The sequence below is a fragment of the Eurosta solidaginis genome, chromosome 3, assembly GCF_040869045.1.
Source record: "Eurosta solidaginis isolate ZX-2024a chromosome 3, ASM4086904v1, whole genome shotgun sequence".
NCBI lineage: Eukaryota > Metazoa > Arthropoda > Insecta > Diptera > Tephritidae > Eurosta > Eurosta solidaginis.
The window spans coordinates 228864737-228879287 of record NC_090321.1 but is presented as its reverse complement, the minus strand read 5'-3'; the positions used below and the strand labels follow the sequence as shown (position 1 = coordinate 228879287).

The following is a 14551-nucleotide window of genomic DNA, read 5'->3' as shown; positions in this document are numbered from 1 at the left end:
CGTATCTACGGATATGTTTCTTTATCCCTCTGGGAAGCGGGGCTAGGTTAAGCAGTTGTTTGCAATTCAGCAAAAACTCCTTCAAGTTGAGCTCTTTTGCCTCTCTATATAGGCGGTGTTCAAGGGTCATAAGAAGACATGCCGTGGTAGTAACTGAGTGCAGTATTTGGCATTCCTGCGGCCTTCCAGTGTCTTACTTTTAAGTCAGGCCATCAAACCAGTGACGTGTATCACATATGCAATCGACTTATTGCTTTGTGAGCTGTGTTGTTGGGAAGTGAATTGATGATTTTTTTTTTTTTCTTTTGTGGTTTTGTACGATTTCGGAGGCATGCGTCTTGATGCTGGGACCGTTATCGAACGTCACCCTTGAGATCTTTGGGTGACTGGCTGTCGTTAACGTAACGCCATCGACGTGAATGTACAATATTTGCATCATCTGTTCCGCAAATGTCCTAAACAGAGTGGCTGGTCGGGAATAGTTGCAGATCGCGCGGGATGAAAAAAACACAAAGACTGGGTAGACAAATATTCATTTGGAAACGAATTCGCCTTTGAGGGGTCACGTTTTCGACAGGTCAAGTGCCACGAGTACCATCCTATGATGGAATTTTGGTTGGTTCAGTCCGTATTTTATCAGAATGTTAATGGCGTTAACCTTGATGGTAGCGATATACAATTTAAGGAAGCAATACAGATGACTGGCTGACCGAAGAATTGCGTTTAAAATGAAGGAGACACTATGGTTTCCAACGTCTTCACTACATACTAAAGGAAGTATAACGAATCACCCTCGTTAGCTGAGCTTTTGAGCTGTGGTGTTAGGATTATCCGTTTGATTTGTCATTATTCTGCAATGCAAAAGGCAAACACAACAAGTAGAAAACATGCGTCAGATAGCTCATGTTGTTGTTGTTGTTCTTGTATTAGCGATAAAGACACTCCCAAAGGCTTTGGGGAGTGTTATCGATGTTGATAGTCCTTGCCGGTTATAGAACCGGTACGTTTCGTTAACAAAGCACCATTAAGGTACAAGCCCGACCAGTGGCGGATCCAGGATCAGGCCAAGGGGGGGGGGGGGGGGGGGGGGGGGGGGGACTATAACTCAAAATATATATATATATAACAGAAAATTATGAGCAACGGTATAGGAACAACTAGCCAAGATCCAAAAAAAAGGTTAAAGAGATTGACATGAACAAAATTTGAAGGTGTAGCCAGGAGGTATACTAGGTTCGCAACTTTACTTCGTTTAAATCAAATCGAGTTGATTTAACCTAATCAACAGCATATTCTACTCATACATAGTATATTCAAATCGTTGCCGTAATACACAATTCTCATCACAAATGTAAGAAGTCTAATTTTTCAAATACTGCGCCAAAAAGGATCCAATGGCAGCACTGTCAGAAATTTCTCGAACTTTTCTTAGATAAGCCTGACAAGTGTCAATTTTCTTTAAAGTGTCATTAAGAAAAATTGCAATTTGAAAATTAAGGTCGTGTTCGAGTTGACCCAAATTGCAACCTAAATACACAAAAAACCTAAATCACGGGAAACTGTCGGCAAGGCAGTGCAATTAAGCAAATTTAGAATTTTTTTAGCATATTTTTCAACCTAAATTGAAATGTCAAATTAGTTATTTGAGGCATTGTGGTATTGTTTGTATAAACAACAACAAACAAAAGACATGACTGTATTGTTTGACAAACAACAATTAGTTACAAAAGGCATAATTGTATTGTTTGACAAACAACAGTTAGTTGCCAAATGAACTCACATAGTTTTGACAGTTTTTTCCTAAATTGTTGCAGTGCTGGAAGTGGAATATTACCAGTGGAATATTACTTTAGGTACCTAAAAATTAGATCAACTCGCACCCAGCCTACAATTATCAAGAGCCAGCATGAATTTCTTAACTTATGTTTAAACATAGTTTAATTCTTAAATATTTCTTTGAATCAGATGGAGGATTTGACACCGGAAAAGTTGGTCTCAGATTCCGTTTATACTTCCAATGGTGCAATGGTTCCCGATAATCAACAGATCTTGAAAAACTCATCGACTATTCTTCAAGACGATATTCTGCTTTTTCCTAAGAATGATATTGGAGTCATTGCTGATACACATCGAAACCCAAAAAACGCAATTGAAATACTTAAAGTGATCAATGAAACATGGTTACCAACGGCCACATTCAAATTTCCAAAATCAGGGGTGAAAAATTTGTCTTTCCAAACAAAATGGTTAGAAGAGTTCAGCTGGCTATCATATTCTGCCAAGAATGATGGTGGATATTGTAAATACTGCATAGCTTTTGGTGTGAAAAGTGCTGGAGTAGTTGATGCGAAGCTGGGGAAGCTAGTTAACAAGCCTTTCAATGTTTGGAAGCACGCAAAAGAAACCTTCCGAAATCACGAGAAAAATTAGTACCATAGAAAATCAATTTGGGAATTGAAAATTTACGCGATGTTGAGCTTGGAAAACGCAAAGCTATTGATCTGCAACTTGACCAGCAGAAAGAAAAAGCGAGAAAAGAAAATTATGAGAGATTGAAACCTATAGTTAAAACTATTGTTTTGTGTGGGCGACAAGGAATTGCTCTTCGAGGTCATAGGGACGACGGACCTTTGTTTCAAGAATGGCCAAACGCTAATAATGAAGCTGATGAAAGAGAAAACCTTCACGAAGGAAATTTTCGGGCTGTTCTGAAATATCGAGCTGAGAGTGATGAAATTTTTAAGGAAAATCTTTTGTCGATGCCAAAAAATGCAACATATTTGTGCAAAACTACTCAAAACGAAATAATTGAAATCTGTCACAAATTGATAAGAGGAAAAATTGTTGATAAAGTTAATAGATCCAAAGGATTCTCGGTTTTAGCAGATGAATCGACTGATATATCAAGCATAGAACAATTTTCCATTTGCATCCGATACTTGGACTCAAAATCGAATATCTGTGAAGATTTTCTTGGATTTGTGCCAGTTACCAACGTGTCTGGACGAGGCTTAGCAGATTCAATCAGGAATTATTTGCATGATGTTGGCATCGATTGCTCATATATGTATGGTCAAGGATACGATGGAGCTCCGGCAATGAGTGGCCAATTCAATGGTACGCAGGCTCATCTGAGATCTTATTTCTCCCTGGCAATTTATGTACATTGCGCTGCACATAGCTTCAGTTTGGCAGTGAATGCAGCATGCGAAGTATCAGGAATTAAAAAGGCGTTAGGAACTATCGGAGCGGTTGAAGCATTTTTTCACTGGCCTAAAAGACAAGACGTTCTACACCAAGAAATTTCAAAAATTACAAACAAAAGTGAGAAAAAAAAACAAAAGTTGAAGTCGGTTTGCCCTACCAGATGGGCTCAGTCTCACGAAGCAGCTGGAACGTACATAGAATTGCAACCTGCTGTTATTGAATCTTTGGAAGAAATCAAAACGTGGAAAGATCAAGATACTTCGCAAAAAGCATTGCAACTTTTGACTGCGATTTCCATGGTTGAATTCCAAATCGCCTGTCACATTATGGAGTCAGTTAATTCGATTGTTTTGCCTTTGAGTCGAGAATTACAATCTAAAAACCAAGATCTGGGTGAGGCAACTAAGCTAGGAGATGACGCTTTGAATGATTTCACGTACATACGAGAAGACGCAGATTCTACTTTCCACTTTATTTATGAAAATGTTGCTGGAATTTGTTCTGAATACGAAATCACAATGAAACTGCCACGCCGTTGCAATCAACAAAAAAATCGTTGCAACGTTCAAGCACAAAGTATTGAAGACTACTACAGAATTTCTTGATACGTTCATTTCCCAGCTCAAAAGTCGGTTCTCGGATCACAAATCAATTTTCCAAAGTTTCTGGCAACTGTTTCTCAAACAAGAATTCAACGAAAAGAAATGCGCTGACCTCTACACATTTTATGAAGATGTCTTGGATTGTTCAAAAGGAAATTTTCTATCTGAAGTCAAGATGTGGAGACACCGAATCCATGGCCAAAACATCCAAAATGCGCTTGATGCTTTACTGGTGAGTGTTTTTCGATCAAAAATCTACATGTAAAAAAGTTTATATAGGACGCGATCCGAGAAAGGCACCTACTAGGCAAAAGTGAAATCTTACACGGCACGCTCTGGAAAGTGTTGATTTACCATTCAAACCCATGTAAAGAATCTTTTCTATGTATTTATGTATGATTGCGCCTCTTGATTATTCAGTAAAAGAACTTGCGTAATCAATCATGATCCAACAATCGAGTTTTTGATGCCTAGTAGGTCCCTTTTCTCGGATCAAGTCAAAATTGTGCAAACACCAATCTGACGATATTTTTCAGGTAATCAATAGCAAGTCATTCAAGAATGTCGATAAAATTTTGCGAATCTTGGCAGTACTACCTGTAACTACAGCAACTCCAGAACGATCATTTTCGACTTTAAGGAGGATCAAAAATTACCTGAGAAATACGATGGGACAGGAACGACTGAATGGTCTTGCTTTTTAAATATCCATACCCATATTAAACTCACCGAGGACGAAATTCTAGCAGCATTTTTCTAAAAACCTCGAAAATTTACTAATGTTTGAATGTAGCCTCTTTACTTTTAAATGGAATGTAATAATAATTAATAAATTTCTTCAATTTTAAAGCAAAAATATTTATTCTATTTTATTTTTTTGTCTTGCTCATGTGACATTTTTTCGTTCCCTAACTAAATTTGGAATTTAGGAGCCGATAAAAATTAAAAAAAAATCTCTTATTTTCCTAATGGGGGGGGGGGGGGGGGGGGGGGGGGGGGGTCCGGACCCGAAAACCCCCCGTGGATCCACCACTGAGCCCGACCATCTCGGGAACGATTTATATGACCACATTAAACCTTCTAGGCCATCTCGCTCTCCACACCCCCTAGTACCATGAGAAACTTGTGGTCTCCAGAGCCTCGCCTGCTAAATATGTGTATGACACATTCATTATAACAGGATTCCCCTCGCGTAGGGTAGGGTGACAATTGGTTTGCGGAAGATTTTAAGCTATAAATCTTTGTATCCCCTAGAAGCCAGATAGCTGATGTGCTTATGCTCAGTGTTCTAGCATCAGCATAGCTATTCCATCTGGGCCTATTGATGTAGAAGGTTTGGCCTTTTTATTGGCTTCATTAATCTGCAGAAGTGGAGGAGAGATATTCTCTGATCATATTTTTGTTTCTGTGCCCGTTGAGTTGTACGACGTCTAGCTTTGTTAATTTAAGTATGCATTGCAAATTGCCGGCAGAAAGCGTTCGCTCATTTCACAGAGTTCGACTAACAAAAATCTTGTCAATAAACTATTCAAATACTAATTAGTATGAATAGCCTCACCAAATTCTTGTCAGTTTAGGGTGGGTCAAATTTATTGTTGAAAAGGCACATCCAGTTTCTTAATCTGTGGGCCATATTGAGTTATATTGTCCATGGGACGATAGGTCTGAAAGAATTTCGAGCCTCCCTAATTTTGTTAGAAAATTTTATATACCAATCCGAATAGCGGTTCTCACAAATAAAATACATGAAAATAAATGTCAAATTCGGATTCGGATTGGGATATAAAATTTTCTAACAAAATTAGGGAGGCCCGAAATTCATTTCAGATCTATGGTCCCATGGGCAATATTACTCAGTATGACCCATAGATTCAGAAACTGGATGTGCACCTGAAGTTTTTCCCTTATTTTTCCACATACAATTTGACCCGCCCTAATGTACAAAATATTTATAAATATGTTCAACACATAAATTATAAATTGATACATTTGTTCATATTATCATTATAAATAAAGTCTTTAAATTGAAGAATACGCGATAATTTTTTATAAATTAGCAGTACGCAAAATTATTTATATTGCTCTTAATTACCTCAAAAGAAAGAAGATATAAATATGTAGCTATAATATTTCGTACTCACCTGTTTTTATTAACTTAAAGTTGACATTATTTTGGGATTTGAATGCCTCATTCAAACTGCTATGTCCATAATCCTTTAGCACCCCATTATAGGAAGCCATACCGGCCCGTGGGCCAAGGGAACCACTACGTGGTCCCCTCCACCCAAAAAATCTACGACTTTTTCGACCACTTGAAGATTTTGCTGAAGAATCTGTTTACCCCAGCAAGTTGTTCAATTGAAGAATTCCAAATTAGAAGAGGTCATAAAGAAATAAATTGAAATATATTAGCTTGCAAAGTGGTTTGTAATTATGTATGTTTATAAAAAACTAACTTTAAACGAAATCAAATAAAAATTTCTATTAATATTATATAAATAAAAATTTGATTAAGCAATATAGCAGAAATATAAAAAAATCATGCATTTTTTAAAAACATATTTTAATCACACGCACAAAGAACTCAAACTTTCATGCTGGTTAGAAAAAACGGTAATAATATTCGTCCTAGTAAGTGGTCTTGGAAAAAAGCGAGAAACAGGAGCGCATCTACCTTTCTGATCTTCAGGATAAGAAAGCAAAACAAATTATTCACTTCCAGTTGGTTTTACAGTACGTAGGGTTTTGAGGAGTTTTTTCGATCTTGATGGTCCTTTACCGGTTATAAATGCCGCACGTTCCGGTAACAAGCACCATTAATATACTATCCCGAGGATGGGAAGGATTTAATATGGCCATACGGAACCTTCAAGGCCGTAACACCCTCCCTAGTTTAGTAAGCAAGAGTACGGTTACCATAAAAGGACGAAATAAGTTGTTACACTAGAGAAATTATCTTAAATTGGTTTTCTCGTAAAGCTACTAACCAGTTATTTTTGGTATTTGAGCCCAGGTGATTTTATGCTGAACTTCTTAAAATTCTCCTACATTATGCACATCTAGAAATTGTGCCCTACTTTTCTATACAATGGCGTTACCGACATACATATATACATACCACATCAGTACGTCATTGTATGGAAAAGATGGAGCTGTCTTCTTTAGCTAGATTTAAATAATTTAAAATGTTGGTATGGCGGTCGCCTTGGTGTGATGGTAACGTTCTCCTCCTACCACCCCGAACATCCTGTCTTCTCGCCCTGCGCAAAGCAACATCAAAATTTTTGAAACAAGGTTTTTCAATTAGAAGAAAATTTTTCCAAGCGTTGCAGATGCCGTTCGGAGTCGGCATAAAACAAGTAAGTCCTGTCCCGCCAATCTGTAGAAACAATCAATAGGATCATGACGCAAATTTGAAGAGAAGCTCGGCCTAAAATCTCTTCCGAGATTATAGCGCCTTACATAAATTTTTATTTTTTTTTTTTAAGTTTTATGATCAAAATACACTCTTGGTCGTTTATCAAATTTTCCCCGTAAAGGATTTTGTTGATGGAATCGAAAGCCAATTAGAGCTTACGATTTCTCGAATATGTTCGAGAAGAGATTTCTCGCGAGGCTCGCTTTCTCGTTAGATTCTCGAATCTTGAATTACTCGTAAGGCTCGTGAGCTTCTCGACATTCAACTTAATCGATTCATTGGCTGTTTTATATAGAGTTAACGATTTCTTCTGGAGCACAAGCCAAAATTCCCGCAAAACCACAAGTAAAAGATCCCGAAATGTGTAGAATATTGCCAATGCGGCGACTGAGTTGAAAGTCGAGAAGATCGCGAGTATTACGAGTAATTCGAGATTCGAGAATCTCGCGAGCCTTGCGAGTAATTCGAGATTCGATAATCTCCCGAGAAGCCGTGTTCTTGGTGTCGCGTTGAAAAGCAAAATATTGTGAACAAATTTATATGTATAATAAATATGTTTTGAGTTAAATCAACCAAAAAGTCACAAGTAAAAAAAAAAAAACAAGTATATAAATACAGTCCAAACAGCGCTTAAATCAGAATGTCGAGAAACTCGCGATATTTACGATGACAGCGAGACACGAGAATCTCGCGAGAATTCGAGTTCTCGATTCGAGAAGAAATCGTAAGCTCTAAAGCCAAGTAATATCGATACTTCTTCAGGCGTACTACTGTAGCGACATCATTTGTGGTTTCTTATACCGTTTTCACACAGAAACTTAATCTAATCACAATTTTATTTAATGAAATAATTAAGTTTCCTTTTTCATACGGGACCTTTTGTTTGATTAACCATGTGGCATTACCACAATACAAGATATTTGGACTTATGTACATGCCAGAATAGGTCTAGCTTGGAATGCACAAGCAAATGAATTTCACTGTCGACCACACACAAATTACTCATAGCGGCATAGATAAGTTATATTGAACCCAGCGGGGAGCCGTATCCGTTTACAGTTGTTTAATCCATAAGCGTCACACTCACTAGCTCAAGTGTTGATCAGCATGACTGATCGACAGCGTCGGTTTGTCGGTGCGACTGACCAAACATTATTACATAGTTAGGTAATAAGAATATTCTACTGAATAGGTATATAAAAATAGAATGTAGTTATTTTTAGTGTGTAAGTATTGTACAAAAATATTGTAATATTATTGTAAGTAAAATTCCTATAAAAGGGAAAGCATTTGTTAATAAAGAAGGAATCTGATGTCTGCGCTGAACATAAGCGCTACTCAACTTATATGTTCGTTTAACTTTATTTACAACACACTACAACCGTCCTGTTCATGAATAATTTTTCTTCTTAGTTCGCATGGCTGGGTACACGGGTACTACAAGGCAGTTCATACTTGAGAACTACGAGTGGTACCTAGGAATCCCAGCCATGACAACTAGTAATAAAAAGCTAATTTTAGTTATAAAAAACTAATTTATTAAAAAAACCATCTTTATGAAGGTACATATGTACATATATTTGAAAAAATTTTCTCACCTTTTTGTAGAAAACTTATTCCCATAGGATGCCACAAAATTTTAACTCATTTCTATATGTAGATTATTTAAAAATGGCTTTTGAATATGCAAAAGGTACCCGGGTACCCATCTATGCACAGGACTGTTAAGCGAACATCGGTCAGCAGCCCCAAAAAAATATTTCGTTTTTACAAAAAATATTTAAAATGGAAAGCAGCCGTTCCCTTCTTAACTATAAACATATTCAAAATAAAATGCCTGCGCAACTTTCCATAGATGTTGCACCTAACCCAGTATAGACCTATTTTCGCAAAAGCCATATTAACTTTTGCAGCAAATGCAGCGAAAATAAAATTTTTTATTTTTTCGTATTTTTCTTTTTTCATAAATTATTGAAAATAATTTATTTTTAATTGTCATTTGTTACATTGACAATAAAATTCGAAGCACCAAGCAAAGCCGACTGGATTTTTCACTCGATTAGGCATTCAATAAATCAATAATGAGATAAATAAGAATTTGTATTTTGTATGGAAGATTGAGTTTAATTAGGGCTTTAATGTAGAAAACTTGACTAATTTTTTCATTAAGACTCTGTGTGAAATTGGCATTATTCATAATATTTACTTTGAACCATATTTTGGTCTTGATCTCGGGAAAGAGGTGAAACAACTTTAAAAATTTGTGAAAGCCCGCGTCAACGGCTTTCATTTGATATCCATATTGTACAAATACATGTGCACACTACCAGGGTCCGAATTTTGTGTGTCACGACTGTAGAGATCTAGAGGTTTTTAACGTTTGCTTAGATTTCAGTTAGAACTCAGCTGATGCAACAGTGAAAATTGCACTCAATTCTGCGCAGTGGTTACTGAGTGATGTGAATAAAAACATACATACAGACAGGCAGACAAATATTTTAAAAACTGATAATTTGGATTTAGGGCGGTTAATAAGGACCCCTCTTGTGAGGTTGATGTTATAGGTGTCATATTTCGTGGATGTCATAAGGCGGCTCTGACATTACCGTCCGCTGTTCTACCTCAGCTCACCAAAATCGACGGCGTGGCGGCAAATGTCTCGCTGAAAACATTGAACAATTTTTGTAAACATGGCTCGAATTAATAATTGGCAATTTTTTTTTCTCCGCTTACTGATCCTAGTATCTTAACAAATGTACTTGAAAATTTTGCGTCCTTTGTAGGATGCAATGCGGTGTTTTAATTTATTTCTTGGTTTTTTATAACTATTTGGGGACCAGCAACAACAACAACAATATTGCCACTGTCGACCAAGGAAGGGTGGGTATATAGTGTGTAGCATGCCTTGAGATTCATTCATTTGTGCATACATATATTCTGACTCGCGCTACGACAGTCCACTCCATACGCTGTCTCGTAACTTGAAGCTTATTCTATTTCAGTTTAAAGCCGACTAAATGCTCACCAACCGGTTGTAAACTTACTATAAGTGGCTGGTAAAGCAACGTCCAAGGCCAAGCAACCTTCACGGCCAAGTCGGGTTTAAGCGGGTGGACCGATAGAGGTGTATTGAAGGGGGAGAAAGGGGAGAGGGGCCAAGATGGCGTGATATCCCTTGGTTATAAGAATAGATAGTAGCAGATATTGATTAATGATTAGCATTACTGGAGCCTTAAAAACTACCTCGATGGCAGCACTGCATGCCATTAAACACATCCCACCTGCAAACCCAATGGCCAAAAATATCCCGTTAGCAGCTGCAACAAGGCGTATGGTCATAGCAGTTTATCGCTATCTAATTTCCGACAAACGGAATATATCGTCTAATGCCTGAGTTTCGAAAGAAATCTGGTGACCACAATTGAGCTGGATTGTTTAAGTTCTTTTCATTAATATCGTTCAAAAACTGAATTTTTCTACATTTTCTTAAGCTAACTGAAATTATTTGCTCTTATTCTCATCAGTCGTTGGGTTTGACTTCCAGCAACGGAAATTTTTGTTTATTTTCCTCTTACTTCAAAATTAATGAGGCAGACATGAATGACAGAAAAAGTTGTTTAATTCAAGGTTTGATTTAACCTATAATAGTCCTTTTATCACTACGCACTCAATAAAAGGTTCAAATAGATTTGAGTGACTTTGCAAATTGAACAATAGTAACTCTTGAAAATATTTTTTAAGGATTTTAAAAATACCTTTATGCAAGTGTCAACGAACGAACAGTACTTTTGCCCTATTGCTCAACTTACATGCACAAACATACACTGTTTCCGCATTTAGCCAATCCTCAGAGCTTACAGCAATTACTTCCCCTGTCACACCGCGCCTGTGCTTACAATACTTCTCAAGTAGTGCAACAGTGGGACATTCAGCGAGAGTATCTTACATCATCAATTATTCATGAAAATCCCAATTGAGATGCAGACGCTTGTTTACAAGCTGTCAATCCAAATGATAGCAGCCAGTTGATAATTTAAGTAACGCTGAGCACTAATAAAATAAAACTCGGAAAAGGTAACTGTGTGAATAGGATAAAGACAATCAGTGGAAGCAGAAAAGCATATACTGTAAGTAAGCTGTGTATGCATAATTTATAATCAAGATAAGGGCTGTTGACCATTTATAAAGTGTTAATTTTATTTATTAAAAACATTTTTCTCAAAATTTCTTGAGGAAAGTCGAAAAGGCCGGTCAACAAAGACTCCACATAGATTGAATCTGTCCATAGTGTCAAAAATTTGCAGGTATAAGTCGGGATTCATTAAAATACGGGCTTTAAGATCCAAGCCATGAAATCCAGAATAATTCAATTACAATGTAAAGTCAAAATATATTGTCACGGATATTAGCATCACTAAGCTATACCATCACTAAGGCGATGCTAAGGCTATGCTAAGCGATATTTACGTCAATAATCAAATCATGTATACACATATATAAGGCAGCCGAGAGATATCACACACAGATGCATTTACTTATACGCCTATGTGTGCGCGAGAGACTGTAAACTACAAACATTCACATCAATAATTCAATCGTTATGCCCACACATATGTAGGTACACGCAGCTGAGAAGCAAGGCACAACCATATGCAGACATCTTATTTGAGATGCTCCTAAATGTAGGCAATTATAATTGTGGAAGTGTCGCTCACACATACAAGCATGGGGTATGAGAGAAGCTATAAAATCGTGCAGTTTTAGTTATAGCTGAGAAGTTTAAGAGCTCATGGACAATGCTAGTAGATTCTAGAAGATGCGAACGAGGAAACCAGAGAGTACAAAAGGCCGCAGATGTAGAGGCGCTGGAATTCAGTTTGATTTGAGTTGCCAAGCAGTTACGACTAAGACGATATCTAGCGAGCAATAGCAGTATTATTTTGAAAGTCAGTTTCATTTAAGCTACCAGTTTGGTTATTAAGCTATTCGTTGCACAATTTGAGTGTTATTGTGAAGTATTTTAATAAAGGCCATTTTTCCATTATTCAATATTGGAGTTATTTATTCAACAGTTTAGCGATACGAACCTAGCAAAAGGGCAAATAAGAGGATTTGCAGAAAATTCGTTACAATATTTATTAAAATCTATCAATTTGATCGATGTACCAGACCATTTCCCTAGGGGTTCTAAATATTTTCCTCCTCTATTCCCTCTTTAGGGAGAAGCTGTAGCTAAAATATGCATGGTCGGAGAAGGATGGCCTGTCAATGATCCTCCATTAATACCCCGATATATATCATGCTCAGAGCTCAATGCAATATCAAGCACATTGTTTGACGTTGGTCCAATATATGTAGGAACGCTATCCCAGCTAGCTACTTGTAGACTACTCTATAGTATATAGCAAGCAAAAAATTGAAAAGCGGTCGGTGCATTGTTGACTGAGGCAGCGATGGTACATCGACTACTCACATCAATAAGTAGATACTTCTCATGAAAACTGCAATTCGTAATTGGTATTCTACGAACCCCTGTAAAATAACCAAACAAACTTGGTCAGACTAAAACCAGAAATATAACCGAGAATTTTTCAAAAAGGTCTAGGAAAGAGATACTTAGAACTACGGCCACGTTGGCAGTGCATTGGTTGTTCGGCTTTCATGCCGTGGAGGGTTATAAGGGAACAGTCAAGCATTACGACTTTCGACAGTCCAGCACAGCGAACATCAGGACCTGCACTTTTGGTAACTTTGTGATGCACGATTTAAAGGACGTATTGAATTGTTTTATTAAGGGCATCAATAGATATATTAATTTAAGCAAATGGTTTGATTATAAAAATCACATTATACAGCAGTCTAATAATGAATTACTTTAAGGAGAAGTGCACCTAAATGTCGCCTCGAGCGCTAATTGGACCCGATCTCTCAGGATCAATCAACCAACCAGCTTCGCAGCTATATGATTCCGTTACTAAGGCTGCCCGCATTAAGCACCTCTTTATATCTTTCTGTTTGTATCGACATTTTTATTTTTCACTTCTTCTAACTTTGTCCTATCTTGAAAGTTTTCCTTCCTTTGATTCCATTTCTCCCTTATTATCTTTCTTAGTTTCTTTATCTCTGCCTTTATGCATCTCTTTATAGTCCTTTCAGCTTTGCTATCAATATTTCTCATCTGCTCTCTTTAATCTATCTCCCCATTAATTACTTTTCTACTCTTTCACTTTTTTGATAATTTCTATTGCGATATTAACTTCATATTTCAATCATATTGCGGCGAATATTAGCAGCTCCGATATGTCACTCTGAAGATAAAAGCTGGACAGAAACAACAGCAAGATAAGCAGATGAAACAGAAAACAGCCACACATACATATACACAGCAATGAATAGCGCACATTACTTACTCACTCACATAATTGGCGCTTAACCGTTTAAACGGTTATGGCCATCCAACAAGGCGCGCCAGTCGCTCCTTCTCTCTGCCAATCGGCGCCAATTGGTCACACCAAGTGAGTTTAAATCGTTTTCCACCTGGTTCTTCCAACGAAGTGGGGGCCGCCCTATACCTCTGCTCCCATAGGAGGGTTGCGATAGAAACACTTTCTTGGCCGAAGCGCCATCTTTCATTCGCATTTTGCGTTTTAATTCTCTGGACTATGTTGATGTCTGCATATAGCTCGCACAGCCCATCGTTAAATCTTCTTCGGTGTTCACCATCGCCAACGCGTAGAGGTCCATAAATCTTTCGAAGAACTTTTCTCTGGAACACTCTCAGAGCCGCTTCAGCTGCTGTTGTCGTGGTCCATGCTTCCATATAGCGGGACGTGTACGATAAGTGACTTGTAGAGTATGATTTTCGTTTGCCGAGAGAGGACTTTACTTTTCAATTGCCTACCTAGTCCAAGGTAGAATTTATTGGCAAGAGTGATTTGTCGCTGGATTTCAGACCTGATATTAATTCTAGTATTGATGCTGGTTCCCAAATAAACGAAGTCTTTTACAATTTCGAAATTATGGCTGCCAACTGTAGCGTGGTTGTCAAGGCGCATATGCGCTGACTCTTTGAGCGCACATTACTCCGACATATATGTATACAAATATATAAAATAGGCAACACTGAATATGAGAGAAGTAAATGAGCAACAAGTCGAGAAGGCTGTTTGCGACAATTCTTGACAGTGAAGGAAACAGGAAAGAGTATTAAAGCAGCGCAAGTCAATCAGTTGGACATGAATGTGGACATCTACTACCATAGTAGTGCTGTTAGCAAAATAAGAGCATTTTATATATAGAAAATAAGCGTTTATTTTTTTGACAG

The 14551-nt window shown here is 37.5% G+C and overlaps 1 protein-coding gene across 1 annotated transcript in view; it reads right to left on the bottom strand.

Annotated features, from left to right (window-relative positions):
• The window catches only part of Stacl (Stac-like), a 765750-nt gene that overhangs the window by 627596 nt on the left and 123603 nt on the right, over positions 1–14551 (bottom strand). Inside the window, 1 exon segment of the mRNA XM_067775429.1 lies at positions 5951–6142. Coding sequence (XP_067631530.1) covers positions 5951–6142 — 192 coding nt within the window.